The 25,715-nt window shown below is 49.6% G+C and overlaps 1 protein-coding gene across 2 annotated transcripts in view; it reads right to left on the reverse strand.

Annotated features, from left to right (window-relative positions):
• Positions 1-25,715, reverse strand: part of CACNA1A (calcium voltage-gated channel subunit alpha1 A) — a 308,894-nt gene that overhangs the window by 36,882 nt on the left and 246,297 nt on the right. For both annotated transcript variants that reach the window (XM_032169902.2, XM_058425055.1), the window contains exons 25-31: positions 21,588-21,687; positions 20,316-20,476; positions 18,417-18,554; positions 15,985-16,186; positions 13,746-13,910; positions 13,007-13,117; positions 4,505-4,588 (exon numbers count right to left, since the gene is read on the reverse strand). In XM_032169902.2, the coding sequence (XP_032025793.1) occupies positions 4,505-4,588; positions 13,007-13,117; positions 13,746-13,910; positions 15,985-16,186; positions 18,417-18,554; positions 20,316-20,476; positions 21,588-21,687 (961 nt within the window). The remainder of the gene's footprint in view (positions 1-4,504; positions 4,589-13,006; positions 13,118-13,745; positions 13,911-15,984; positions 16,187-18,416; positions 18,555-20,315; positions 20,477-21,587; positions 21,688-25,715) is intronic.

The following is a 25,715-nucleotide window of genomic DNA, read 5'->3' on the forward strand; positions in this document are numbered from 1 at the left end:
TGTAGTGACTGTGTGTACAGTGACTGTGTGTGCAGTGACTGTGTGTGTGCAGTGACTGTGCATAGTGTGTGCGCAGTGACTGTGTGTGTGCATAGTGACTGTGTGTGCAGTGTCTGTGTGTAGTGACTGTGTGTGCGCAGTGACTGTGTGACTGTGTGTGCACGTGCAGTTCAAGGCTCCAGGAGAGGGCCTCAGTGGGCCGGCCCCACGTGAAGCTACCAGATCCGAGTCTGACACTTCTGAGTTCCTCTGCCTGAGAGTCTGCCGGCACACTGCCTGGCCTTCAGGTCTCCTTTATCAGACTTGGAGAGTCAAGTCTCTGCTGGTCAAGGTCAAAGATCTTGTGGGCTTGAGATGGAGGACTGGGGACAGCAGGATGGAGAGAGCTGGAGGGGTGGGGAGACAGTTGGCAGCTTTCCTGGGGCCTGGGGTCCATGGAGCTGAACGGGGGACAGGAGTGGTGAGAGGTGGCTGGGAGTGGATTTGCCTCCATTTTCTCTGAGTGCAGGGGATGTGTGTGAGGGATGAGGCAAGAGAGAGGTGCTGCGCTGGGAAAACCCATCCCTTTCTCTGCAAAAGACGCAAACCACCCCAAACAGAAAACCCCCATTCAGAACCCTATAAAAACAGAGAGACAGAGTCTGCAGGAAGTGGGAGGCACAGGGGCTGGGGGCGGGAGGACAGACAGACAGAGGGGAGCGGAGGGTTGAGGAGAGCGTCAGGCATCCCACGTTGGAGAGGCAGGGTGTGGCATGCAATGCCGATGCGAGGAGATGCGTTCACAGTTAATGTAAGGCATTTAGACTTCAGAAAGAAGTAAGACCAACCGGATTCTAGATGCAGATGTTGAAGATGAGGGGGAGCGGGCGGGCGGGGGCAGTTGGGGAGGCGTGTTCAGCATTTTTTAGGTTGATTTGTAACCAGTGCCAAAAAACCAATGGGTTTCGGTTCCCGGGCGGGGAGTGGGGGTGGTGGTGGCGGTGGGTTGGGAGATAAGTCATTGGTGTACGAACACACAGACCATGTCATGGATGAACAAATGAATTTCATAGTGCATTTTGATTGGATGAGTTTTTCAGACGGCGTTGCGCCAATATACAGTTTTAAGAGCAGGCATGAAAAGAGACAAGACAAGAAACACAGTCATTATCCATTGCACACAGGGCAAACCCACGTCACCCCGGCCACTTGGGGGCAGCAGCTGAGGCAGCATTGGTTAGTACTGCCGCATGCCCTCTGCCCCCTAAACCCCAGGGACCTGCCCTCCCAAGCATCTGGCATTTTCTGTCTCAGCCTGGCCAAGCCCTGGCCTCAGAACTAGTGGGCTTACCTGGGAGGCAGAAAGGGGCAACTGAGACCTCCTTGCCTGCCAGGACATGCCTCTCCCTACTCCAGGTTGGGAGTTAATTGTCCCAGAAGGACCCAAACACCCACCCACTATCTTTCCCTCAAATTGATTGTAACTCAGGGCTGGCTAACAAAACTACACACCCGTTCACAATAATAATAACAATAGCAATAATAATAACAACCACCATTCTCAAACTCCTGGTTTCCTGGCAGGTTCTGTGCCAAGCACTTCACGTTTCTTTCTTTCTTTTTCTTCCTTCTTTTCTTTTCTTTTTGAGACAGAGTTTCACTCTGTCACCCAGGCTGGAGTGCAGTGGCACAATCTTGGCTCACTACAACCTCTGGCTTCCTGAGAATCAAGTGATTCTCCTGCCTCAGCCTCCTGAGTAGCTGGGATTACAGGCACCTGCCACCATGCCCGGCTAATTTTTGTATTTTTAGTAGAGACAGGGTTTCACCATGTTGGCCAGGCTGGTCTCGAACTCCTGACCTCAAGTGATCCACCTGCCTTGGTCTCCCAAAGTGCTGAGATTACAGGCGTGAGCCACCACGCCTGGCCTGTTGATGCTTTTACTTGTAAAAAGTGCCCGTCTCTCTCCTTAGAATGTCAGTTCTATGGGAGCAGACATTCTGTATGCTTGGTCTGTTTTGTTTGGCACCCCTCCTTCTCGCTCTGTCTCCAGTACCTATAATCACACCTGGCACACATTAGGTGCTCAATGAATGAATGTCTTTTGAGTGCATGCATCACTGTGAGTCTTGCAAGTGTCTGAGGTTGGATGCAATGGTTAGCCCCACTCTACATGAGAAGAGATAGCACAAGTTGTCCAAGATCAAACAGCTGGTAGGGAGAGCTGGGGGCTGTTTGGCTACTGCAATAGTCCTGATGTCCCATGAACACCCCATGCCCCGTCTTCCTGTCAGCCAGGAGAACAGGCTGTTGGAGCCTGTCCCTACAGCTCTCTTACTGGTGACTGAAGGTTTCAACTAACTTCCTCCACCCCACCTGCCCTTCTGGGGAGCTGGACCATCCCTCCAACCTCTTGACCCAAAGGGACATTGGTTCAAGGCTGTCTTGTGTGTAGCTGGATAGCAGGATATTTTGATTGCCAGCTGGAGCTCCAGCCCTCTCTAGAAACTCAGGACAGGGGAGAATGGCCAGGTGGGGGCACCCCAGTGGAGAGAGCCCCCATGTGGGTAAGAACCCTCTAGAGGAAGGTTTCAGGGATAGGGTGAGGGGAAGGGGAAAATTCTGGCTCACTGAAGCTGAAGGCAAATAAGTGTGTAGCACTTGGGTGCAGGTGCCGTGGGACACATCAAAGAATGGCCCCCTCTTTTATGTAGTTCCCCAGCCCCTCCTGGCCTTCTAGGATGGAAGAGCAGGCAAACGGATCCTTTTCTGTAGGGGGATCTGACTGAGACACCCCAGGAGCTGTCAGTGTACTCTCAGGAGTCAGCCAGGCCTGGCTTTGTGACCTTGGGAGTGTCTCTCACTTCCCCAGGCTTTGAAGATCAGTTTTCTTTTCTTTTCTTTCTTTTTTTTTTTGAGATGGAGTTTTCGCTCTTGTCACCCAGGCTGGAGTGCAATGGTGTGATCTTGGCTCACTGCAACCTCCGCCTTCCGGGTCCAAGCAATTCTCCTGCCTCAGCCTCCCGAATAGCTGAGATTACAGGCATGCACCACCACACCTGGCTAATTTTTTTGTATTATCAGTAGAGACGGGGTTTCACCATGTTGGCCAGGCTGGTCTTGAACTCCTAGCCTCAGGTGATCCGCTGGCTTCGGCCTCCCAAAGTGCTGGGATTACAGGCGTGAGCCACCGTGCCCGGCTGAGGGTCAGTTTTCCCATCTGTGAAATGAGGCAACACCCTCTTCCTCAGGCCCAACCACACCCAGATCTATTCTCCTGACTTCTCTGCCTGCTCTGAGCATCATATTCAGCTTGCTTCCGGTTTACCTTGGGCAATGGGAGGCTCTGGCAGGAGATAAGGGATGAGGGGAGAGAAAGGTTGGGGTGTTTCTCCCCCATTGCTCTCTGCCTGCTTTGGCCCTGGTCTCTGTCTCTACACATTGACAGGACAGCTCCCACTTGGTGGCTTCTCCTGGCCTCCTGCTCAGGTTCCCTCCCCACTTCAGCACCTGGGCAGGTAATGGCTCCCCATGGTGCCTGGTCGCTGGGCACCTTGCCACCCTTGTGGGTACCCTTCCCTTCCCCTCCACCAGTGATCTCCGCATTTGGGTGCCTTCAGTTGAACCCTCCGAGGGAATTCTCTTACAAGCCGAGACCGAGACCTTTACCCTGAGCCAATCCACGTAAACTACTTGGCACAGTTCCCTGGCACACAGCAAGGCTGCGATTCTTGTGAGCTATTGTTATTTTTATTGTTATTAAGACGACATTGATATCACCCTTGACCCTTGGCTTTGACGCCCTTTGACCATTGCTTCCCCCTGCAAGGATCTTCTACCCTCCCCCCAATCTCCTAAGGGACCCCGAGCCTGGGCTCACTGGCAGATGGCCAAGGAGAGGGTCTGGGACAGGAACTCTGGGGCCCTGAGTCTTCCAGAAAAGGAGAAGGGCAATGTGGCCTGCGGGGCCACCACAGAGAGGTCCAGAGACCCCCTGGGTTGACAGTCTCCCAGGCCTGGGGCTAGAGGAGGGAAGACACCCTGGGGACCCCTCTATGGCCCTGGGAGTGGTGTCCCCACACTGGCCTGAGGGCTGTCGCTCTCTCCTGCCCACGAACCAGGAGAGGGTTGGTTCAAACAGAATTGACTTGAAACTCATTCTTTCTGGGCTCCTGACATAGGGTGGTGTTTGGGAGCCAGTTCAGCTTTAGGAGCTTTTGAGTGTCTCAGTTCCCTCGATGTACTCATCTGCATTATTAACTCCTAGGCCAGGATGCAGGAAAGCCCACCCCTCAGTGCTGGCCCTACAGCCAAGCTTTGGTCACCCCCATCTCCCCACGATGCCCTCCTGAGGGGCTGCCCTTGTCCCTGGGGCCCCAGTTCTCCCTCTCTGGTCATGGCCAAGTGCTGGCTCAAGCAGCTATGGCTGTTGGGACACACTGCCTCTGGGACCGCTCCCCCGCCCCCTGCCACCTGCCTCATCCAGCCCAGAGTCACCCAGAGAGAAGCTGGCGGGAGACTTACCCCAAACTCAGTCACGAGGATATCGGTGATGCTGCCCAGAACAGTCACAAAGTCGAAGATGTTCCAGGCATCGCGGAAATAATTCTAGAATGGGGACCCACAAGACAGAGATGCCAACAGGGGGCTTGGTTCCTAGCCCCCTAGGCTGGCCAGGGGCATGTTAGAGGCACAGCTGCCAATCAGCGGAGTGCCCGGGACAGTTGTGGTTGTTTGAAGGGCTGCGGTAAAGACTGTTCAACATCATCTGCGCTGAGACTCCCTCCCTGGGAACCTCTGGGGGCCTTCCCATGATTGGCCTGGCCCCAGAGGGGGCCTCCAGACCCTGCTTCAGCTCCATGGGGCTTGGGCTACTCTTCAGAGCTGTGGCCTGTCTCTCCAGAGCTGTGGCCTGTCTCTCCGACACTTTTGAGGGCTCCGAGACCCCAGGGGCCTTATAAATGACATCATTGAGATCCTAATGAAGATCCGGGGGGAAGGGTTATTGCCCATTTTCTTTTCTTTTCTTTTATTTATTTATTTATTTTTGAGATGGAGTCTCGCTCTGTCATCCAGGCTGGAGTGCAGTGGCGTGATCTCGGCTCACTGTAACCTCTGCCTCCTGGGTTCAAGCGATTCTCCTGCCTCAGCCTCCCAAGAAGCTGGGACCACAGGTGCATGCCACCACACTCAGCTAATTTTTGTATTTTTAGTAGAGACGGGGTTTAACCATGTTGGTCAGGCTGGTCTCGAACTCCTGACCTCAAGTGATCTGCTCACCTTGGCCTTCCAAAGTGTTGGGATTACAAGCGTGAGCCACCACTCCCTGCTATACCCATTTTCTAGGAGGTAACCGAGCCACTCATCTGCCTGAGGCTAGCAGCACAGAGAAATACAGCCAGGATTTGAACCCAGGCCTCAGAGAGCCCACAGTCTGTGTTCAGGTCCCCACTAGGTTGGCAGCATACTCGTGAAGAAAGGAGACTCTGGGTTCAAATCCCAGCTCTGCTACCAGAGCTGTGTGTCTATGGGCAAGTGGCTTAACCTCTCTGGGCCTCCATTTCCTGATCTGGAGGAGGACAGTAACAGGGTGCAGAACAGGCACTGGACAGGGGGCTTTGGGGCCTTTCAGGCACACGCACTTCCTGGTCCTCTTGTGTTTAGATGGGGCCATGTGTGTCTAGGTGCAGTGATGTGCTGTGAGTGGAAGCAGTGTGGTCACTTTCTGGTCAGCGTTGGACTCTCTAGCCTCTCAACCCTGGGCTTGGCGACCAGTAACATTTCGAATGGCAGCTACTCTGTGAGCCCGGGTCCCTGAGTAACTATGAGGCAAACAGCTTCCCTGCTGAATGTAAAAAACCCTTCCCATCAATTTAAGTCACTGAGATGTGAGGGCTGTTTGTTACTGCAGCTTCACTTGATCTATCCTGACTGCTACATTCCTGGGCTGGGTGCTGGCTCAAGGGGAAACACAAGCATAGCCTGGCCTCTCTTTTGTTAAAATATGGAAATACTCCACATTGTTTGGAGAACAGTCACAGCCTCAAGTCCCACAAGGTCTCCTGCTATCTCTGACTCCTCTCAACCAGGTACTGATATGGTGATGGGTGGCACCCCAGTTTGGATCCAAGAGTCTGGGTCAAAGAGATGGCCCTACCCTCTGAGGTCAGTGGGACTCAAAACACAAAACACAGGGCCTTCTCAGCATCTCCGCAGAAGCAGAGGCCAGGTCAGGGGTTGGGGTGGTCAGTGTGACCCTGAAGTAGCCCCTCTACCTTACAGAGAAGGTGCCTGACTTTAGAGCTGTGCTTCCCTCATAGGTGAAGTGCCTGGGGCCTCTGCGCCCTTCTCTGGAAGGCAGCGGTAACACAGCAATCAGACAATGAATGTGGGTCGCTGAGCACGGAATATACAGTAGGTGCTCAACAGATGGGATGTTGGTGTTTCACAACTGCCTAAAAAAGGAATTCAGGGGGCTGGGTGTGGTGGCTCACACCTGTAATCCCAGCACTTTGGGAGGCCGAGGCGGGTGGATCACGAGGTCAGGAGATCAAGACCATCCTGGCTAACATGGTGAATCCCCATCTCTACTAAAAATACACACACAAAAAAATTAGCCGGGCGTGGTGGCGGGCGCCTGTAGTCCCAGCTACTCTGGAGGCTGAGGCAGGAGAATGGCGTGAACCCGGGAGGCGGAGCTTGCAGTGAGCCAAGATTGCACCACTGCACTCCAGCCTGGGCCACAGAGCGAGACTCTGTCAAAAAAAAAAAAAAAAAAAAAAAAAATAAATAAATAAATAAATAGGAATTCAGGTCCCACTGGCACTTTTGGCATTTTGGCAGATGTTGCTGGGGCCCTGCCCATATCCCAACTGCACACCTACGGTACATTACTTTGCCCAGGGTCTCTCTGGCTGCACATGTGTTAGGGAATTACTAGCTCCCCTGGGAGTGGCCTTTGATTATGTCTGATGGGCACTGGAGGATAAACACTCCAGTGAGGTGGGATGACTCTGTGGTATGTGCTCTCTGTTGCCTTCTGGAAGTCCCCACTGAAACTGAGCCCCATTTGTTCACAGTAGGAACTGGCTTAATAATACTCTCTTTCCTGGTTGCCTTTCTGTCCCTGTGTCACTTCCCGTCTCCCTTACTGCCCTGCATCCCAGATAAATTCCTTGCACTCAATCCTTGTATCAGGCTCTGCTTCTGGGGGAGTCCAAACAAAGACATCTTTATAGGCGTTTGGTCACAGACCTCAACCCCTAGGCTAGAGAGCTCCCCTCTATCTCCCGAATGTTACACGGGGAACTTGTGGCTTCATTTAAAACTGAAAGGGGAGACCAGGCATGGTGGCTCATGCCTATAATTCCAGCACTTTGGGAGGCCAAGGAGGGAGAACTGCTTGAGGCCACGAGTTCAAGAACAGGCTGGGCAACAGAGTAAGACTCCATCTCAAAAAAAAAAAAAAAAGAGAAAGCAGAGGGGAAGCTCAGTGCTGGCTTTTGCAGGATTGGCAGGGTGAGGGAGATGCAGCTCCAATCCCCAGTGGAAGAATCACTTCACCAGCAGAAGATCAACTCAGAATAAAATAACTGCAGGCTGGGTATGGTGGCTCATGCCTGTAATCCCAGCACTTTGGAAGGCCGAGGCAGGCGGATCACCTGAGGTCAGGAGTTGGAGACCAACCTGGCTGACGTGGTGAATCCCCGTCTCTGCTAAAAATACAAAAATTAGCCGGGCGTGATGGTGGGCGCCTGTAATCCCAACTAGTCGGGAGGCTGAGGCAGGACAATTGCTTGAACCCGGGAGGCAGAGGTTGCAGTGAGCCAAGATTGCACCACTGCACTCCAGCCTGGGTGACAGAGTGAGAATCCATCTCAAAAAAAAAAAAAAAAGAATTACAGATTCAGTGATTTCCCCCCCATCTCATCAAACCAAATGAATCAGAACATCTAGGGGTTTGCTCAGTGTATCACTTAATTTTAAGAAATTTCCCTAAGTGCTTCCCTTTTGATTTTTGGAGTCCGGGTCTTGTGTTGTTGCTCAGGCCGGAGGGCAGTGATGTGATCACAGTTCACTGCAACCTTGAACTCCTGAGCTCAAGTAATCCTCCTGCCTTAGCCTAAGTCGTTAGGACAACAGTCATGTGCCACTATGCTGGCTAATTTTTCAATTTTTTGTAGAGATGAGGTCTTGCTATGTTGCTCAGGCTGGTCTAAAACGCCTGGGTTCAAGCAATTCTTCTGCCTTGGCAGGAGTCCCAAAGTGCTGGGACTATAGGCATGAGCCACCACACCTGGCCTCAAGTGCTTCTAATAAGTAGCCTCTCCACCAAAGCCAAGCCACTGTTTTGGAGGAAAAAGGTCCATTATTAGGACCCCTTTCCTAGCATTTATTTATTTATTTATTTATTTTGATTATTTATTTATTTTGATATTTTTTGATATTTGACTATTTATTTTGATATTTGACTATTTTGATATTTGACTATTTTTTTATTTTGATACAAGGTCTTGCGCTGTCACCCAGGGTGGGGTGCAGTGGCTCAATCACGACTCACTGCAGCCTTGACATCCTGGGCTGAATCCATCCTCTCACCTCAGCCTCCTGAGTAGATGGGACTGCAGGTGCACGCCACCACACCAGGCTAATTTTGTACTTTTTGTAGAGACAGAATCTCACTATGTTGTCCAGGTTGGTCTCAGACTCCTGGGCTCAGGCGATCCACCTGCCTCAGCCTCCCAAAGTGCTGAGATTACAGGTGTCAGCCACCGTGCCTGGCCCCTGGCATTTATTGAGTGCCCACTCCAGGCCAGGCTTCATCCTCAAGCCTCTAGATGCACATTAGTCCATTTGCTGTTTACCAAGGCTCTGCTGAGGTGGAGGGGGAAGATGGCCCCTTTTAATGATGGGGAGGTGACAAAGCTTATATAGGATGAGGCAAGATCTGAACCTAGAACTCTGGTGCTAAAGCTGATGCCCCTAACCACCTCTGTGAGCCAAGGTGGGAACTTGGTTTCCTGAGACCCTGGCTGAGACCCAGGCTGTAGGTCATTCTCTTCAAAGGGATGGAGTAAGCTGGTGGTCAAGAGAACAGATGCCCTGGTTCAAGTCCCACCTTGGCCATTCACTGGGGACCTTCAAGAATTCACTTCACTTCAAGTTCCAGCCCATTAGCATAAGCCTTCTTCACCTTAATCTTTTTTTTTTTTTTTTTTTTTAAAGACAGAGTCTCACTCTGTCACCCAGGCTGGAGTGCAATGGCGCCATCTTGGCTCACTGCAACCTCCGCCTCATGGGTTCAAGCGATGCTCGTGCCTCAGCCTCCTGAGTAGCTGGGATTACAGGCATGTGCCACAATGCCCGGCGAATTTTTGTATTTTTAGTAGAGATGGGGTTTCACCATGTTGTCCAGGCTGGTCTTGAACTCCTGACCTCAAGGGATCTGCCTGCCTCAAGCTCCCAAAGTGCCGGGATTACAGGTGTGAGCCATCGCACTCAGCTCCCCAATTAAAAAAAAAAATTTAATTTTATTTTATTTTATTTTAATTAATTAATTAATTTATTTATTTATTGAGATGGAGTCTCACTCTGTTGCCCAGGCTGGAGTGCAGTGGTACGATCTTGGCTCACTGCAACCTCTGCCTGCCGGGTTCAAGCGATTCTCCTGCCTCAGCCTCCTGAGTAGCTGGGACTACAGGCGCGTACCACCACACCTGGCTATTTTTTGTATTTTTAGTAGAGACGGGGTTTCATCATGTTAGACAAGATGGTCTCAATCTCTTGACCTTGTAATCCGCCTGCCTCGGCCTCCCAAAGTGCTGGGATTACAGGCATGAGCCATCACGCTCAGCCTATTTTTATTCTTTTAGAGATGGGGTCTCACTCTGTCACTCAGGCTGAAATGTAATGGTGCAATTGTAGCTCATTGCAACTCTGACCAACTGGATTCGAGCAATCCTCTCACTTCAGCCTCCTGAGTAGCTAGGACTATTGATGTATGTACCATGCCTGTCTGATTTTTAATTTTTAATTTTTTTTTTTTTTGAGACAGAGTCTTCCTTCATTGCCCAGGCTGGAGTGCAGTGGTGCAGTCCTGGCTCCCTCCACCTCCCGAGTTGAAACTATTGTCATGCCTCAGCCTCCCGAGTAGCTGGGATTATAGGCGTGTGCCACCATGCCCAGCTAATTTTTGTATTTTTAGTAGAGACAGGGTTTCACTATGTTGGCCAGGCTGGTCTCGAACTCCTGGCCTCAACAGATCCACCCACTTAGGCCTCCCAAAGTGCTGGGATTACAGGCATGAGCCACTGCGTCCAGCCTTTAATTTTTTTTTTTTTTTATAGAGATGGAGTCTTGCTATGTTGTCCAGCCTGGTCTTGAACTCCTGGCTTCAAGTGATCCTCCCACTTTAGCCACCCAAACTGCTGGGCTTACAGGTGTGAACTATAATACTTTTTTGTTTTTTTGAGACAGAGTCTCCCTCTGTTGCCAGGCTGGAGTGCAGTGGTGCGATCTCTGCTCACTGCAACCTCCGCCTCCTGCATTCAAATGATTCTCCTGCCTCAGCCTCCCAAGTAGCTGAGACTACAGGCATGTGCCACCACACCCTGCTAATTTTTGTATTTTTTAGTAGAGATGGGGTTTCACCATGTTGGCAAGGGTGGTCTGGATCTCTTGACCTCGTGATCTACCCACCTCTGCTTCCCAAAGTGCTGGGATTACAGGTGTGAGCCACCGCGCCCAGCCAACTGTACTTTTGTGTGTGTGCTGTGAACCTTGGCCATGTGAGAATAGTGCTGGCTATTTTATTTTATGCATAAAGACTTGTAAATGCATAACAAAATAGCAAGGGCTGCAAGGTTACCTTTTGTAATAAAATAGCTATCAAAATATTTTTTAAGGCTAGGCACAGTGTCTCATGCCTGTAATCCCAGCATTTCGGGAGGCTGAGGCAGGCAGATTGCTTGACGCCAGGAGTTTGAGACCAGCTTGGCCAACATGGTGAAACCCCGTCTCTACTAAAAATACAAAAATTAGCCTGGCATGCTGGTGCTCATCTGTGGTCCCAGCTACTCAGAAGGCTGAGATGGGAGAATCGCTTGAACCCAGGAGGTGGAGGTTTCAGTGAGCCAAGATTGTGCCGCTGTACTCCAGCTTGGGCAACAGAGCAGGACTGTGTCTCAAAAAAAAAAAAAAAAAAAAAAGTTTTAAAAATGGCGATCTAACAATGAATATACTTCTCCATTAACACACTGAGTAGGCCGGGTGTGGTGGCTCCCGCCTGTAATCCCAGCACTTCGGGAGGCCGAGGTGGGCGGATCACAAGGTCAGGAGATCAAGACCATCCTGGCCAACATGGTGAAACCCCATCTCTACTAAAAATACAAACAATTAGCCGGGCGTGGTGGCAGGTGCCTGTAGTCCCAGCTACTCGGGAGGCTGAGGCAGGAGAATAGCGTGAACCCGGGAGGCGGAGCTTTCAGTGAGCTGAGATTGTGCCACTGCACTCCAGCCTGGGTGACAGCGAGACTGTCTCAAACAAAACAAAACAAAACAAAAAAACCACTGAGCAACAAATTCTAGCTGTAGGTTTAATCACAAGCAACATTTTAAAGCAATGATGAGTGCAAATTAAATGTTAAGGTATCTGCAGCCCTTATAATGCAGTATGAAAATATCTGATGTTTATAAGTGACACAGGTCATGTTGATAATATTAAGGGTTGATAATACTAATACTAAGGGTTTGTTGTCTCCCTTTAAGATGGAAGGAAATGTTAGTGGCTGGTGAAAAATAAAGACGTATTTATTTTTATTCTTATTTTTTTTTGAGACTCGCTCTGTTGCTCAGGCTGGAGTGCAGTGGTGTCATCTCAGCTCACTGCAACCTCCACTTCCCGGGTTCAAGCGATTCTCCTGCCTCAGCCTCCTGAGTAGCTGGGATTACAGGCACCCACAAGCATGCCAGGCTAATTTTTTGTAGTTTTAGTAGAGATGGGGTTTTGCCATGTTGGCCAGGGTGGTCTCGAACTCCTAGGCTCAAGTGATTTGCCTGCCTCTGCCTCCCACAGTGCGGGGATTACAGGTGTGAGTCACTGTGCCTGACCTCTGTGTTTCTTTTTTAAACATGGAGTCTTGCTGTTGCCCAGGTTGGGGTGCAGTGGCATCATCATAGTTTACTGCAACCTCCACCTCCTGGGCTCCAAATATCTTCCCACCTCAGCCTCCCTAGTAGCTGGGACTACAGGCATGAGTTACCATGCCTGGCTAATTTAAATTTTTTTTTTTTTTTTTTTGTAGGGACAGGGGCTTGCTTTTCTGCCCAGGCTGGTTGAGAACTCCTAGCTTCAAGCGATCCTCCTGCCTTGGCCTCCTGAAATGCTAGGATTACAGGCATGAGCCACTGTGCTCAGCCTGATCTCAGTTTTCTTTCTTTCTTTCTTTTTTGAGACAGAGTTTCACTCTTGTTGCCCAGGCTGGAGTGCAGTGACGTGATCTCGGCTCACCGCAACCTCTGCCTCCCAGATTCAAGCGATTCTCCTGCCTCAGCCTCCCGAGTAGCTGGGATTACAGGCATGCACCACCACACCCGGCTAATTTTATATTTTTAGTAGAGACAGAGTTTCTCCATGTTGGTCAGGATGGTCTCGAACTCCCGACCTCAGGTGATCCGCCCACCTTGGCCTCCCAAAGCGTTGGAATTACAGCCATGAGCCACCTCGCCCAGCCTGATTTCAGTTCTCTTATCTCTAAAACGGATGCTAATGACTCTCAGCCATGATGACTCCCATCATTTTGAGGAACTGGACACATAAGCAGCCATATGGTAACACTCACAGGTTGGGTCTCCCTGGGACTCCTTGGCAAACACAAGAATGCCTAAGTAGGATCTGTGGCCACTGGCAGGATGCTGAAGCCACCCTTGGGGGTCTTGGGGCCACGTGGGGAGACCATCATCCAGGACCTATTGTTCCCCCTTGGGCTTCTCCCGAGCCCATAGCTGTAGCCCCAAGGTGGTACTTACCAGAATCCCAAAAGCCATGACTTTCAGCACACATTCCAGAGAGAAGAGAGAGGTGAAGACGATGTTGAACACCCTCAGGGCATTTTCATAAGCAACAGAAGCCCCATAGAACTAGGGGAAAGAAGCAGGAGTAGCAGGCGTCAGCGAGCAGGGGTGGGAAGTGGGAAGTGGGGAGGCAGCTTCATGGCTGTTCTCCAGACAACACTCCATGTTAGCCAGGATGGTCTTGATCTCCTGATCTCTTGATCCGCCCGCCTTGGCCTCCCAAAGTTCTGGGATTACAGGCATGAGCCACCGTGCCCAGCCCCCTCATTTCATTAATCAAACATTTATAGAGAGCTTCTTGTTCTGTCCTAGCCAGATCCTTGTTGGACTCTAGGAATTCAGGGGTGAGGTCCTCACAAGTGGGTGGGGGACACCGTCATGCAACCTGATGCGGATTTTTGTGGCAGGTGACATAAAGATAGGACGCCTGCTAAGATGGGCACCTCAAGCAGTCTTGGGTGGTCAGGGAAGGCTTTCTGGAGGAACAGGTCTGCAGGTACAGCTGGGAAGAAGACGCTGGCCGGGTGAGTGGTGGGAACAGTGTGTCAGGTAGAGGGAACAGCAGGAACAAAATCTCAGAGGTGACCCAGAGTGTGGTCTGCCTGGGAAACTGCAGATGGTTTCATTCTACCAGGGTAGAGGCAGGAACAAGGTGGGGGTTAAGCAGTGCTGGGGGCTGGTGTGGGGCGCTTACCTTCATCATAAGCACGATGGTGTTGAGGGCGATCATGGCCATGATCGTGTACTCGAAAGGGGGAGACACCACGAACTGCCACATGCGGTACTGGAAGCTCTGCTTGTTCTGAGGCATGTGTCGGGTCAGCGGCTTGGCGCTGATGGCGAAATCGATGCAGGCCCTCTGCGGGAGAGAGGCCAGTGGTGAGAGCGGCAGAGGCAGGAGGAAGGGGGCTGTACACCCGGCACCCTCTGTCTAACTCGTCGCTGCTCTCAAGTGCTTCTGCTTGAGTCTCTGCCTCTCTTGCCGCCAGCCAAGATTCTTGGGCTCCCTCTTCCTTCTCACCATTGCTTTCTTATCCCAATAGCTACAGTTGCTTGAGATGTCACCATTTGCCAAAACTTGCACTGACATTTCCCCATTATTGCATGGCTAATGCAAACATGGGAAGTGGGTACTATCAATGGCCTCACTTTGCAGATGACCAAAATAGAGGCTTAGAGAGGTTAAACCACTTGCCTGAGGTGACACAGCTACCAAGTGAGCCAAATCAAATTGAAGCCTAATCCTTCTTTCCCTCCCTCCCTTCCTCCCTCCCTTCCTTCCTTTTCTTCCTTCCCTCCCTCCCTCCTTCCTTCCTCCCTCCCTCCTTCCCTTTCCTTTTTCCTTCCTTCCCTTCATTCCTTCCTCCCTTTCCCCTTTCTCCTTTCCTTTCTCTCTTCTTCCTTCTTTCCCTCCCTCCCTTCCCTCCCTTTCTCCTTCCTTCCTCCCTCCTTTCCTATCTCCTTCCCTCCCTCCCCTTTCTCTCTCTCCTTCTTTCCTTCCTTCCTTTCTTCCTTCCTTCCTTCCCTTCCCTTCCTTCCTTTCTTCCTTCCTTCATTCCTTCCCTCCCTCTTTCCTTTTTTTTTTTTTTTTTCTTTGACGTGGGCTTGCTTTGTCACCCAGGCTGGAGTGCAGTGCAATCACAGCTCACTGCAGCCTTGACCTCCTGGGCTCAAGTGATCCTCCCGCTTCAGCCTCCGGAGTAGCTGGGACTACAGGCGTGCACCACCACACCCAGCTAATTAAAACTTTTTTTTTTTTATCATAGAGATGGGGTCTCACTATGTTGCTCAGGCTGGTCTTGAACTTCTGGGCTCAAGCAATCCTCCTGCCTTGGCCTCCTAAAGTATTAAGATTACAGGCATGAGCCACTGCGCCCAGCCCATTCTTTCTTACTGAATACTTTGCTGCTGCTTCTCCTTCTCTTCGAGGGAGAGAGAAGGAGGAATAGTGGTTATTAAGTCTTAAGGGTCAAGGGAGCAGAGGATAGATTCTAGGTCCTACTATTTAGCTTGGATGATGCAGAGAGGCAGAGAGTCATGTCTATACTCTCTGGTAGACTGGGGACTGGATTTTCTTTCCTTTTCTTTTTTTGAGACAGGGTCTTGCTCTGTTGCCCAGGCTGGAGTGCAGTGGCATAATGATAGCTCACTGCAGGCTTGAACTCCCAAGCTCAAGTGTCCTCCCATCTCAGCCTCCCATGTTACTGGGACTAACGGTGTGCACCATCATGCCTGGCTAATGTTTTTGATTTGTAGTAGAGATAGAGTCTTGCTATGTTGGCCAGGCTGGTCTCAAACTCTTGAGCTCAAGTAATCCTCCTGCCTCAGCTTCCCAAAATGTTGGGATTACAGGTGTGAGCCACCACACCTGGCTTGGCTTTTCATTCATAAATATTCACCACCCTTCACTAGGGGAGATTGTATTTGCCCACTCCACTGACGTCAGAATGGATGTGTGACTTGCTTTGGCTGATGAAATGTGAGCAGAAATGATGTGTCATTTTTGAGCCCAAGCCTGAAGAACTGAACCTCAATCTGACATACTCTCTTTTTCACCTGGAGCATCTCAGAGGGAGGCTGCTCTGCTGCCCTGCCAGCCTGGGAACCAGAAGAAAGATGGCAAGATCCACAACTGATGTCGACATGCAGTGTGAACAAAAAATAAGTCCTTTTGCGGATATTTGGCAATGAAATCTGGGGTTGCTTGTTACTGTGGCATAACCTAGTCTAAACTGACTGATACATACGCTATATGATGTGTTTCCTCTGGAAACTCCATGAAGGGCTGCCCTGAAGACTGGATTCGGTTTGGAGGATGCTTCTGTTCCCTCCCCCAGGTACCCCTAGAAACGGGTTCCTGGGTGTTGTGTGTGTGTTTTAAAGTTTGTGTGTGTCCCCAGTTTTTAAAGGACAGATGGAATTGGAAGTGGCACCTCATTTTTCTCCAGGCTGTATTCCTCCATCATCTTGTCCCCTTGCTCCTGGAAGGTGATGATGATCAAGGCCACAAAGATATTGACAAAGAAGAAGGGGAACACCACAAAGTAGACGACGTAGAAAATGGACATCTCCATGCGGTACCCGGGGCTGGGGCCCTGGTTCTCGAAGGTGGCGTCCACTGAGTGCTTGAGGACCCTGTAAGGAATGGGGCAGGGAGAGGGAAGGGGCAGGAAGTAGAGAGACAGGGACCCAAGGAGTAATGAGGAAGGTGGAGAGAGGGTGGAAGTGAGATGGCGGAATAGGAACAGAGGGAAATGAAAAAGAAATTTAAGTAGTCACTGTTTTTTGAAAGGCTGACAACAATGTCAGTTATTTCTTAATTTTAATTTTAATTTTTTGAGATGGAGTTTCGCTCTCGTTGCCCAGGCTGGAGTGCAATGGCGCTATCTCAGGTCACTACAACCTTCGCCTCCTGGGTTCAAACGATTCTCCTGCCTCAGCCTCCCAAGTAGCTGGGATTACAGACATGCGCCACCAAGCCTGGCTAATTTTTTTGTATTTTTAGTAGAGACGGGGTTTCACCATGTTGGCCAGGCTGGTCTTGAACTCCTGACCTCAGGTGATTCACCCGCCTTAGCCTCCCAAACTGTTGAGATTACAGGTGTGAGCCACCATGCCTGGCCAATGTCAGTTATTTCTACTGCTGTGCATGAAGGGCTTGCTGTGTGCTGGAAACAATATTCAATGATTCATCCTCATCTGCTCAGCAACCCTCCCAGGGAGGTTATTACTGGCTGCGGTTTGCACATGAGGAAATTGAGGTTCAGCAATTTAAAGGGACGTGCTGAAGATCACCCACTTATAAGTGGCCAAGTTGGGATTTAAAGATAGGTTGTGGCAATGGAGGGAGTAGAGGTGGGTGTATGCGTGTAGAGTGGGTATTTGAGCACAGGTGGTGCTGGGTGCTCAGGAGGTACAATGGGGATATGTATGAGAATGGGTAAGTGCATAGCAGCTCTGTATAGTAGTGCAGGTTGTACACTGCTCAAAGGCTCTGTGTCTAAGTGATACCTTCACATGATAGGCATGATAGATTTGTGTATTCATGATGACAATTTTTTGGCAGGTGGCCCTCCAGTGCCTTGTTTGAACAAAATCATTTAAGTCTATTGCGATGATTTTCAGACAGATGGAAATGAAGCCTGTTGAGAAAGGGGTGTTTAAAAAAACTTTGCTCAAAGGTGCCTTGTGGGTTAGCACTATTCCCACGTGTGAGTACTGGATGTGTGTGAGAGTGGGTAGAAGGGCATGTTCAGGTTGGCATATTTGCTGAGAGAGGGAGGGAGGTGAGGATGCTGAGGGCACATGCTGGAATCTACCAAGCTTCCAGCCTGGCATTTCCAAGACCTCTGAGAGAAAGACCACAACTTGGACGAGGTGAGGGAGGGAGGCATTTGTTTTGGGTGCAAATTAAGGGGGTACTGAAAATCTCAGTAATCAAGATAATCTTTTGCTCCAATGTTTTTAAAAATCAAAATTAATGCAAAAAGTCCATGATGAACAAATATCAATTTCTTCTTTTTTTTTTTTTTTCAGGGATGGGGGTCTCCTTCTGTTGTCTAGGCTGGAGTACAATGGCACAATCACAGCTCACTGCAGCCTTGAACTCCTGAGCTCAAGCGATCCTCCCACCTCAGCCTCCTGAGTAGCTGGGATAACAGGTATGAGCCACCACAAGTGGCTCAAAATTTTAAATAAAGACTGAGTCCATGATTCAGCGTCACCTATGTTTTTTTGAAGGTGGGGAGGCCATAGTCTTGCTCTGTCACTCAGGATGAAGTGCAGTGGCGCAATCTCGGCTCACTGCAACCTCTGCCTCCTGGGTTCAAGTGATTCTCGTGTCTCAGCCTCCCGAGTAGCTGGGACCACAGGTGTGAGCCACCATGCCTGTACTTAGTAGAGTGATTTTGCCATTTGGCCAGTGATCTCAAATCCTGGCCTCAAGTGATACACCTGCCTTGTATCCTAATTTGGATTATAGGTGTGACCACCATCCCTGCAAACTTTTTTTTTTTTTTTTTTTTTTTTTTTTTGAGACAGAGTCTGGTCTGTCCCCAGGTGGGTGCAGTGGACCATTCGGTCATGCAAGTCCGCCTCCGGTTCAGCCATTTCCTGCCTCAGCCTCCGAAGTGGGATAGGCCCGCCATCAGCCTGTAAAAGTAGAGACAGGGTTTCACTATGTTGGCCAGGATGGTCTCGAACTCCTGACCTCGTGATCCGCCCACCTCGGCCTCCCAAAGTGCTAGGATTACAGGCTTGAGCCACTGTGCCCTGCCAAGACCTTTCTTATCGCTAAACTCTCAGGCCCTTTATCCTCCTGCTCCCCGGGGCTCCTCCTGGGTAGATTTGCACTCGGGCCACTTACTGTGGCCAGCCTTCTCCTGTGGACACGGTGAAGAGGGTCAGCAGAGCCCACAGCACATTGTCGTAATGGAATTCATACTTCTTCCACTCCCGATCTCGCGCCTTCACCTCATTCTTCTCGTAGAGGAGGTATTTGCCTCTGCCACAGAGAATGGGGACTGTTAGTAAACGGGAAAGAGGGGCTGTCTTGCACTTGTCTTTGGTTATCAGAGACGGGGGAGGGAAAGGAAGAGGGGTCCACCAGCCTAGACTGCCTGGGAAGCAGTGACTCCCCATCCTGCCACCATGTGTCCCTGTGCTTCATGGGGGATTACGTGTGCATCTACTTCGAGATAAATCCATGGGTGATGGCACAACCTTACTCCTGGTGGGAGAGCTGACCCAGGGTCCAGCACTCTCTTCCAACGTGATAACTTCTAGTCCTCAGGGTGAGAGCCTCAGGCTTGCTGGGGGTGGGGTGGAGGGAGTTTAGGAGGAGGCAGAGAGACATAGGGGACATTTACAGGTTCATCAGGCTAAGGGAGGTTGCTACTTGTTTTCAAGGCAGCAAACAAGGGTTAGTTCCAGACTCCTATCCAGACATCTGGCATCCTCCTAATTTCAATAAATAGCCATCAAAATAACAACAGGCTACCACGTGTTGCAAAATGCCACTTTACACTGGTAACAATATCACTATACACACACACACACACACACACACACACAGATAGATAGATAGATAGATAGATATAGATAGATAGATAGATAGATAGATAGATAGATAGATAGATTTTTTTTTTTTTTTTTTTTGAGACAGAGTCTGGCTCTGTTGCCCAGGTGGAAGTACAGTGGCCCAATCTGGGCTCACTGCAAGCTCCGCCTCCTGGGTTCACGCCATTCTCCTGCCTCAGCCTCCCGAGTAGCTGGGACTACAGGTGTCTGCCACCATGCCCAGCTAGTTTTTTGTATTTTTAGTAGAGACAGGGTTTCGCCGTGTTAGCCAGGATGGTCTCGATCTCCTGACCTCGTGATCCGCCTGCCTCGGCCTCCCAAAGTGCTGAGATTACAAGCAGGAGCCACTGCACCCGGCCTATATGTATATATTTTTGAGAGGCAGGGTCTCACTCTGTCATGCAGGCTGGAGTGCAGTGGTACCATCATAGTGCATTGCAGCCTTGGACTCCTCTGTTTAAACAATCCCCCCGCCTCAGCCTCCTGAGTAGCTGGGACTACAGGTGTGTGCTACCATGCCCTGCTAACTTTTAAAATTTATTTTGTAGGGATGGGCTCTCATTATGTTGCCCAACCTGGTCTCCAACTCCTGGCCTCAAGTGATCCTCCCACCTCAGCCTCCCAAAGTGTTGGAATTACAGGTGTAAGCCACTGCACCTGGCCTCTTACCTAACTTATTTGGTAATGAAACCTGATCTGATTGGACATGAAGCTCTTTATACTTGTTATTTACCCCATTTGATGTAAATAGTTACACATTTTATGGCAGAAATATTGTGTTTGATTAGAGGGCTGCCTTAGACCCGGCTGAGGGTGTCATGACCGACATGGGATGTACACAGTCCAACCTTTCTAAAATCTCAAAATATTCTCAACTTTGAAACACATCTGCCTGTAACGATTTCAAGTAAGGAACTGTGGACGTGTATTAATATCCCTCACATGACAAAGGTGGTGGCTGAAAGGTCAAGCAATTTGCTTATGACTCATTCTGTGGCTATGGGTGGTGACTCAAATTCTAAAACCGGTTTTCTTTCTACCCAAGATCCAAGCTGGTTGCAACTGAGTCACTCCCAAGGCTCATCACTTCTCCAGTCTCTGAGCCCAAGTGGCCAATGCCTCTAGCCACTTCCCCCCTGCCCACCTGCCAGTTTCAATGGGAATGTGCTGGAAAGTGGAGACCCACCGACAATCTTTCTCAAACTCCTTGGACTCGTCAGTGCAGTGGAAGAATTTCCCCTTGAAGAGCTGCACAGCCACCACGGCGAAGATGAACATGAATAGCATGTAGACGATGAGGATGTTGAAGACGTTTTTAAGCGAGTTCACCACACAGTCAAACACAGCCTGTGGGGTGGGGTTGACAGACAGCATGAGGGGCTGGGGACCTGCCCAACCTTCTGCCTCCAGTGGCCCATAATACCAAAATACTGCCATGATCATTCCTGTTTTACAGGCAAGGTCATAAGTCAAGTCACTAGGGTAAGGTCCCCCCAGCTTTCAGAAATAAGTGTTGGAGGAGTTGGGCTCAATCCTGGCATTCTATGGATCTAAAACTCCCAAATGGGATACCAGAGATGCTCTTAGGTGATACAGGAGCCCAACACAGAAAAACAAGGTAACAAAGTTACTTCTTTTCCAACTCTCTCAATCGTTTTGAGTGAAGGAGAAATTTTTACTTAGTTGCTACTATGTTAACACTTACCATTGACACTTTCCCTCTTTAACCAAGAAAGAGCAGTTGTCAATGCGCAAAGCCCTGGGCAGGCAGCCATATTTGGTTAGATTTCCATAACAGTATCTGTTTTCTGTCTTTAATTTTTAGTAGAGACAGAGTCTAACTATGTTGCCCAGGCTGGTCTCATTCTCCTGGGCTCAAGCAACACTCCTGCCGTGGTCTTCCAAAATGCGGGGATTACAGGTGTGACTTGATTTAAAGAAACGTATTACATAAGAGATAATTCTGAGGACCCCCAGGTGAAGCATACACTGAAAGTGGGTGCTCTAATGACTGGATTTCCTTTAATTTTTTTTTTTGAATGACAGGCTTTTGGGAAATGCTGGTTCATGCTATTTTGGAATGGGAGATATTAGAGCCTAGAATAGGTAGATGAAAAGTCAAAATTTTATGGAACAAGAAATCTAGTTCCTGCTTCCCAGATCATGGTTATACCCTTTTAAATCCATATGATGCCTTCATGCGAATTAGGAAAAGGGATCTTAACCCTGAGACATTTCATCTAAAGAAAAATTGCCATAATACACAGATTATTTTAGGTCAACTCACTTTACTGCCATCTGCTGGGAAGTTGTAATAATACAAATACCCATATATGATGGCTAGGATGTTATCAGCACCTCCTTTAATGTGTTGTCCTTGAGCAGTGTGCAACCTGCTCAACTGTACATGATAACCCTGACAGTCCCCCCACCCCACCCCACCATCTCCCAATCTCACCTTGAGCTTTGGCAGCCGCTTGATGGTTTTAAGAGGTCGTAGCACCCGGAGGACTCGGAGGGATTTAATCGTGTTGATGTCTTTTCCTTTGCTATTGCCACTGTGGAGGAATGTTAGGGTGGGGAGAAGGGAAGAGAGGAAGCAGAGGTCAGGTTGGGTAGGGGGCAGCCCACAGCTCCATGGGACCCTACCCTCCCAGGCCTGGAAGTTTGGGGTGAGCTTGGCACAGCTCTGCCCTTCCTGGTGAACAGTGGTCCATTTCACCTGTTAAGCTTGGGCTCAGGAGCCAGTAAGTAGGTGGCTTTTTGTGGTTCTGGTCCCAGGGTTGGTTGAGGGCCCTTTGCCATCTGGCTGGGCCTGAGCAGCTGTATTGGGTGTCCCTGAGACCCAGCACAAGGGGGTTGGCTGATTCCCCACCCCCATTTCTGCACAGCTTTTTCTTTTTCTTTTTTTTTTTTTTTTGAGACAGGATCTGGCTCTGTCACCAAGGCTGGAGTGCAGTGGCACGATCTCGGCTCACTGCAACCTCCGCCTCCTGGGCTAAAGCCATCCTCCCACCTCAGCCTCCCAAGTAGCTGGGACTACAGGCACACGCCACTGTGCCTGGCTAATTGTTTTGTCTTTTTTGTAGAGATGAGGTTTCACCATGTTGCCCAGGCCGGTTTCAAACTCCTGAGCTCAAGTGATCTGCCCTCCTCACCCTCCCAAAGTGCTGGGATTACAGGTGTGAGCCACTGCACCTGGTCACAGCTATTTTCAAAAAAGCCCTTGATCTAGAAGTTTAGTGGTCCCCTATGTATTCTTTTTTTTTTTTTTTTTGAGATGGAGTTTCACTCTTGTTGCCCAGGCTGGAGTGCAATGGTATGATCTTGGCTCACTGCAACCTCCACCTCCCAGGTTCAAGTGATTCTCTTGCCTCAGCCTCTCCAAGTAGCTGGGACTACAGGTGCACGCCACCACGCCCAGCTAACTTCTGTATTTTTAGTAGAGATGGGGCTTCACCATGTTGGCCAGGCTGGTCTTGAACTCCTGACCTCAGGTGACCCACCCACGTTGGCCTCCCAAAGTGTTGAGATTACAGGCCCACTGCACCTGGCCCCCTGTGTATTCTTTTTAAAGGTGGTATCAGTGGGCTCTTAAAAATATGGGATTTTCTCCCCCTTCCAATAAGATTCTGGAAGATGCTTAAAGTGGCCTTTATACCAAATCTCCCCTCCCCCACCACATTCCCTGAGCCTGCAGGAGGGAAAATAACCGGGTGCCGCTCCTTTCAGATGCTGATGTGGCTGCTGCCATGGTCTCTGCTGCATTGCTCCAAGGGTCTCTGAGCCCATCTTTGCCAGAGAGGACTGCACAGAAGTTCAGTCCAAGGTCTGTTGGAACTGAGCTTAGCAATGCAGACCCCAGAGATGCCATGACACCCTTGGCCAACCATGACTCAGGCCCCACAAGAGGAGGGTATTGAGTGGGACCATGAATAGCTTGTGGTTCATGGCACTCATGACCCATCCAGTTGTCCACACCAGAAACCTGAGAGTCATGTTCAACTGCCTGCCCTCTATCCCCATCCCCAGTGGGTCACCTTCCTTAACATCCTGCCATCCGTTCCTGGGTGCCATCCCCCCTCACCCGTCTCCCAACTTGCTCCTCATTCCCTGCCTCTTCTTCCATGTTTTATGCACACAGTGGCCAAAGCCAATGACCATGCCACCCTTTCTCTTGCTCAGAATTCTTCCGGAGCACCTGAATTCTCAGAAGAGCAAGTGCAAACTTCTAGGCATGGTATTCAAGGCTCTTGAAAATCTAGTCCAACTTACCTTCATCTTTGCATTCCCATTTATGGCTACATAGCTCAAGCCCCAGCCACATTCTTTTGCCTCCATCCGCTTACGCATATACTGTTCCCACTGCTAGAAATGCCCTTCCTCCACTTCTCCAGTCACAGAACTACCCGGTCCTCAAAGCCCAAATTACATGTTGCTCCCTCCGACAGCACTTCCTGATTGCCTACCTCTGGCTCCTGCCAGCTCCTATGTGCTGTTTCAGAGTTAATCTTTGTTTGTTTCTTCGGTCTCTGGTTTTAGACAGAAAACTCTTCAAAGGCTTACAGTGTAATCTACTCTTCTCTGTGTTCATTTTCCCTTTAATCTTTTTTTTTATTTTTTTTGAGATGGAGTCTTGCTCTATTGCCCAGGCTGGAGTGCAGTGGCATGATCTCGGCTTACTGCAACCTCTGCCTCCCAGGTTCAAGCGACTCTCCTGCCTCAGCCTCCCGAATAGCTGGGACTACAGGCATGAGTCACCACACCTGGCTAATTTTTGTATTTTCAGTAGAGACAGGGTTTCACCGTGTTGGCCAGGCTGGTCTCGAACTCCTGACCTCAAGTAATCCACCGGCCTTGACTCCCAAAGTGCTGGGATTACAGGCATGAGCCACCATGCCTGGTCATTTCCCCTTTAATCTTGATTCTTGTCCCAGCCCCTAGCCTGAGCCTGGCGTGTGGTCTCAGGACATGTGAATGCCTCCGGCTGAAGTCTTTGGGTGGGGAGGACACCTAGAAAACATCTCCCTACAGTGACCTCCCAGGTCACGAGCAGAGCTGCCCCAGAGACCCCCATCACGATGTGTCTCAGTATCCAGTGCAAAAACATTCTTCACACCATTTGCTTTTTAAAGGACTCCATTTTTTTCGTTTTTCAGGGAACAAAGAAGATAATTGTATTTTAGCCTGCTAGGCAGAGATAGACTCCAGGATTCAGCACTCTGAACATTTTTTTTCTTTTTAAAACCAACATCATCATTATCATCTCAAGGCTGTGCCCCCAAGTGTGAGACACACATTGGACAGTCACTGAGATAATTTTAGGCAGAACAGGGGCACAGATTAAATAATTGGATCTCAGAGGGACATAATCATTCCTTTTTCTTTCTTTTTTTTTTTTTTTATTATACTTTAAGTTTCTTTTCCACGTATCTTTCAGACGTTCCGCTTTTGTGAGAAAGCCTCAGGTAGATGCTAATAGGCCCTTTAACACCTCCCTAACACTTAGTCATTTTCCTTTTAACAAAGAGCCCAGCTTGAAGGCAACAACATTGTCTGATTTCTGTTAGATTTACTTTTTTTTTTTTTTTTTTTTTTTTGAGATGGCATTTCTCTCTTGTTGCCCAGGCTGGAGTGAATGGCGTGATCTCAGCTCACGGCAGCCTCTGCCTCTTGGGTTCAAGCGATTCTTTTGCCTCAGCCTCCCGAGTAGCTGGGATTACAGGCATGCACCATCATGTCCGGCTAATTTTGTATTTTTAGTAGAGACGGGGTTTCTCCATGTTGGTCAGGCTGGTCTCGAACTCCCGACCTCAAGTGATCCTCCCGCCTCGGCCTTCCAAAGTGCTGGGATTATAGGTGTGAGCCACCACGTCTGGACTACTTTTACTTTTGCAGTTGCAGATTTATCTTAGGTTAGCAATGCTGGTTGTAAGTGGATAATATAGTTTCCTTTTTTTTTTTTTTTTTTTTAATTAAAGAGATGGAGTCTCAGGGTGGAGTGCAGTGGTGCGATCATAGCTCACCGCAGCCTCCAACTCCTGGGCTCAAGTGATCCTTCAGTCTCAGCCTCCCAAATGGCTGGGACTGCAGGCATGCACCACTGCACCTGGCTAAAGTTTCCTTTTGAAATTGAAGTTTAGAATACATGTTGATAGAAAAAAAAATGTCAAGGAACTGTACATCCAGGTTGCACATGGAACTGGCTAAAATCTTGATGTCCCAAACAAGTGACATTTGGGAGCATGTCTCCATGGGCGTTCTGCATCTCCTCATCTGAAAACGATTCCATGGCCATTTTATTCTTTTATCATTTAATTTATTTTATATATTTTTTTGAGACAGAGTCTCACTCTGTCGCCCAGGCTGGAGTGCAGTGGTGCGATCTCAGCTCACTGCAACCTCCGCCTCCCAGTTTTAAGTGATTCTCCTGCCTCAGCTTCCTATGTAGCTGGGATTACAGGTGTGCACCACCATGCCCAGATAATTTTTTGTATTTTTAGTAGAGATGGGGTTTCACCATGTTGGACAGGCTGGTCTCAAACTCCTGACCTCAAGTGATCTACCCGCCTCGGCCTCCCAAAAT

The sequence above is a fragment of the Hylobates moloch genome, unplaced genomic scaffold (genome assembly GCF_009828535.3).
Source record: "Hylobates moloch isolate HMO894 unplaced genomic scaffold, HMol_V3 SCAFFOLD_12, whole genome shotgun sequence".
Classification (NCBI taxonomy): domain Eukaryota; kingdom Metazoa; phylum Chordata; class Mammalia; order Primates; family Hylobatidae; genus Hylobates; species Hylobates moloch.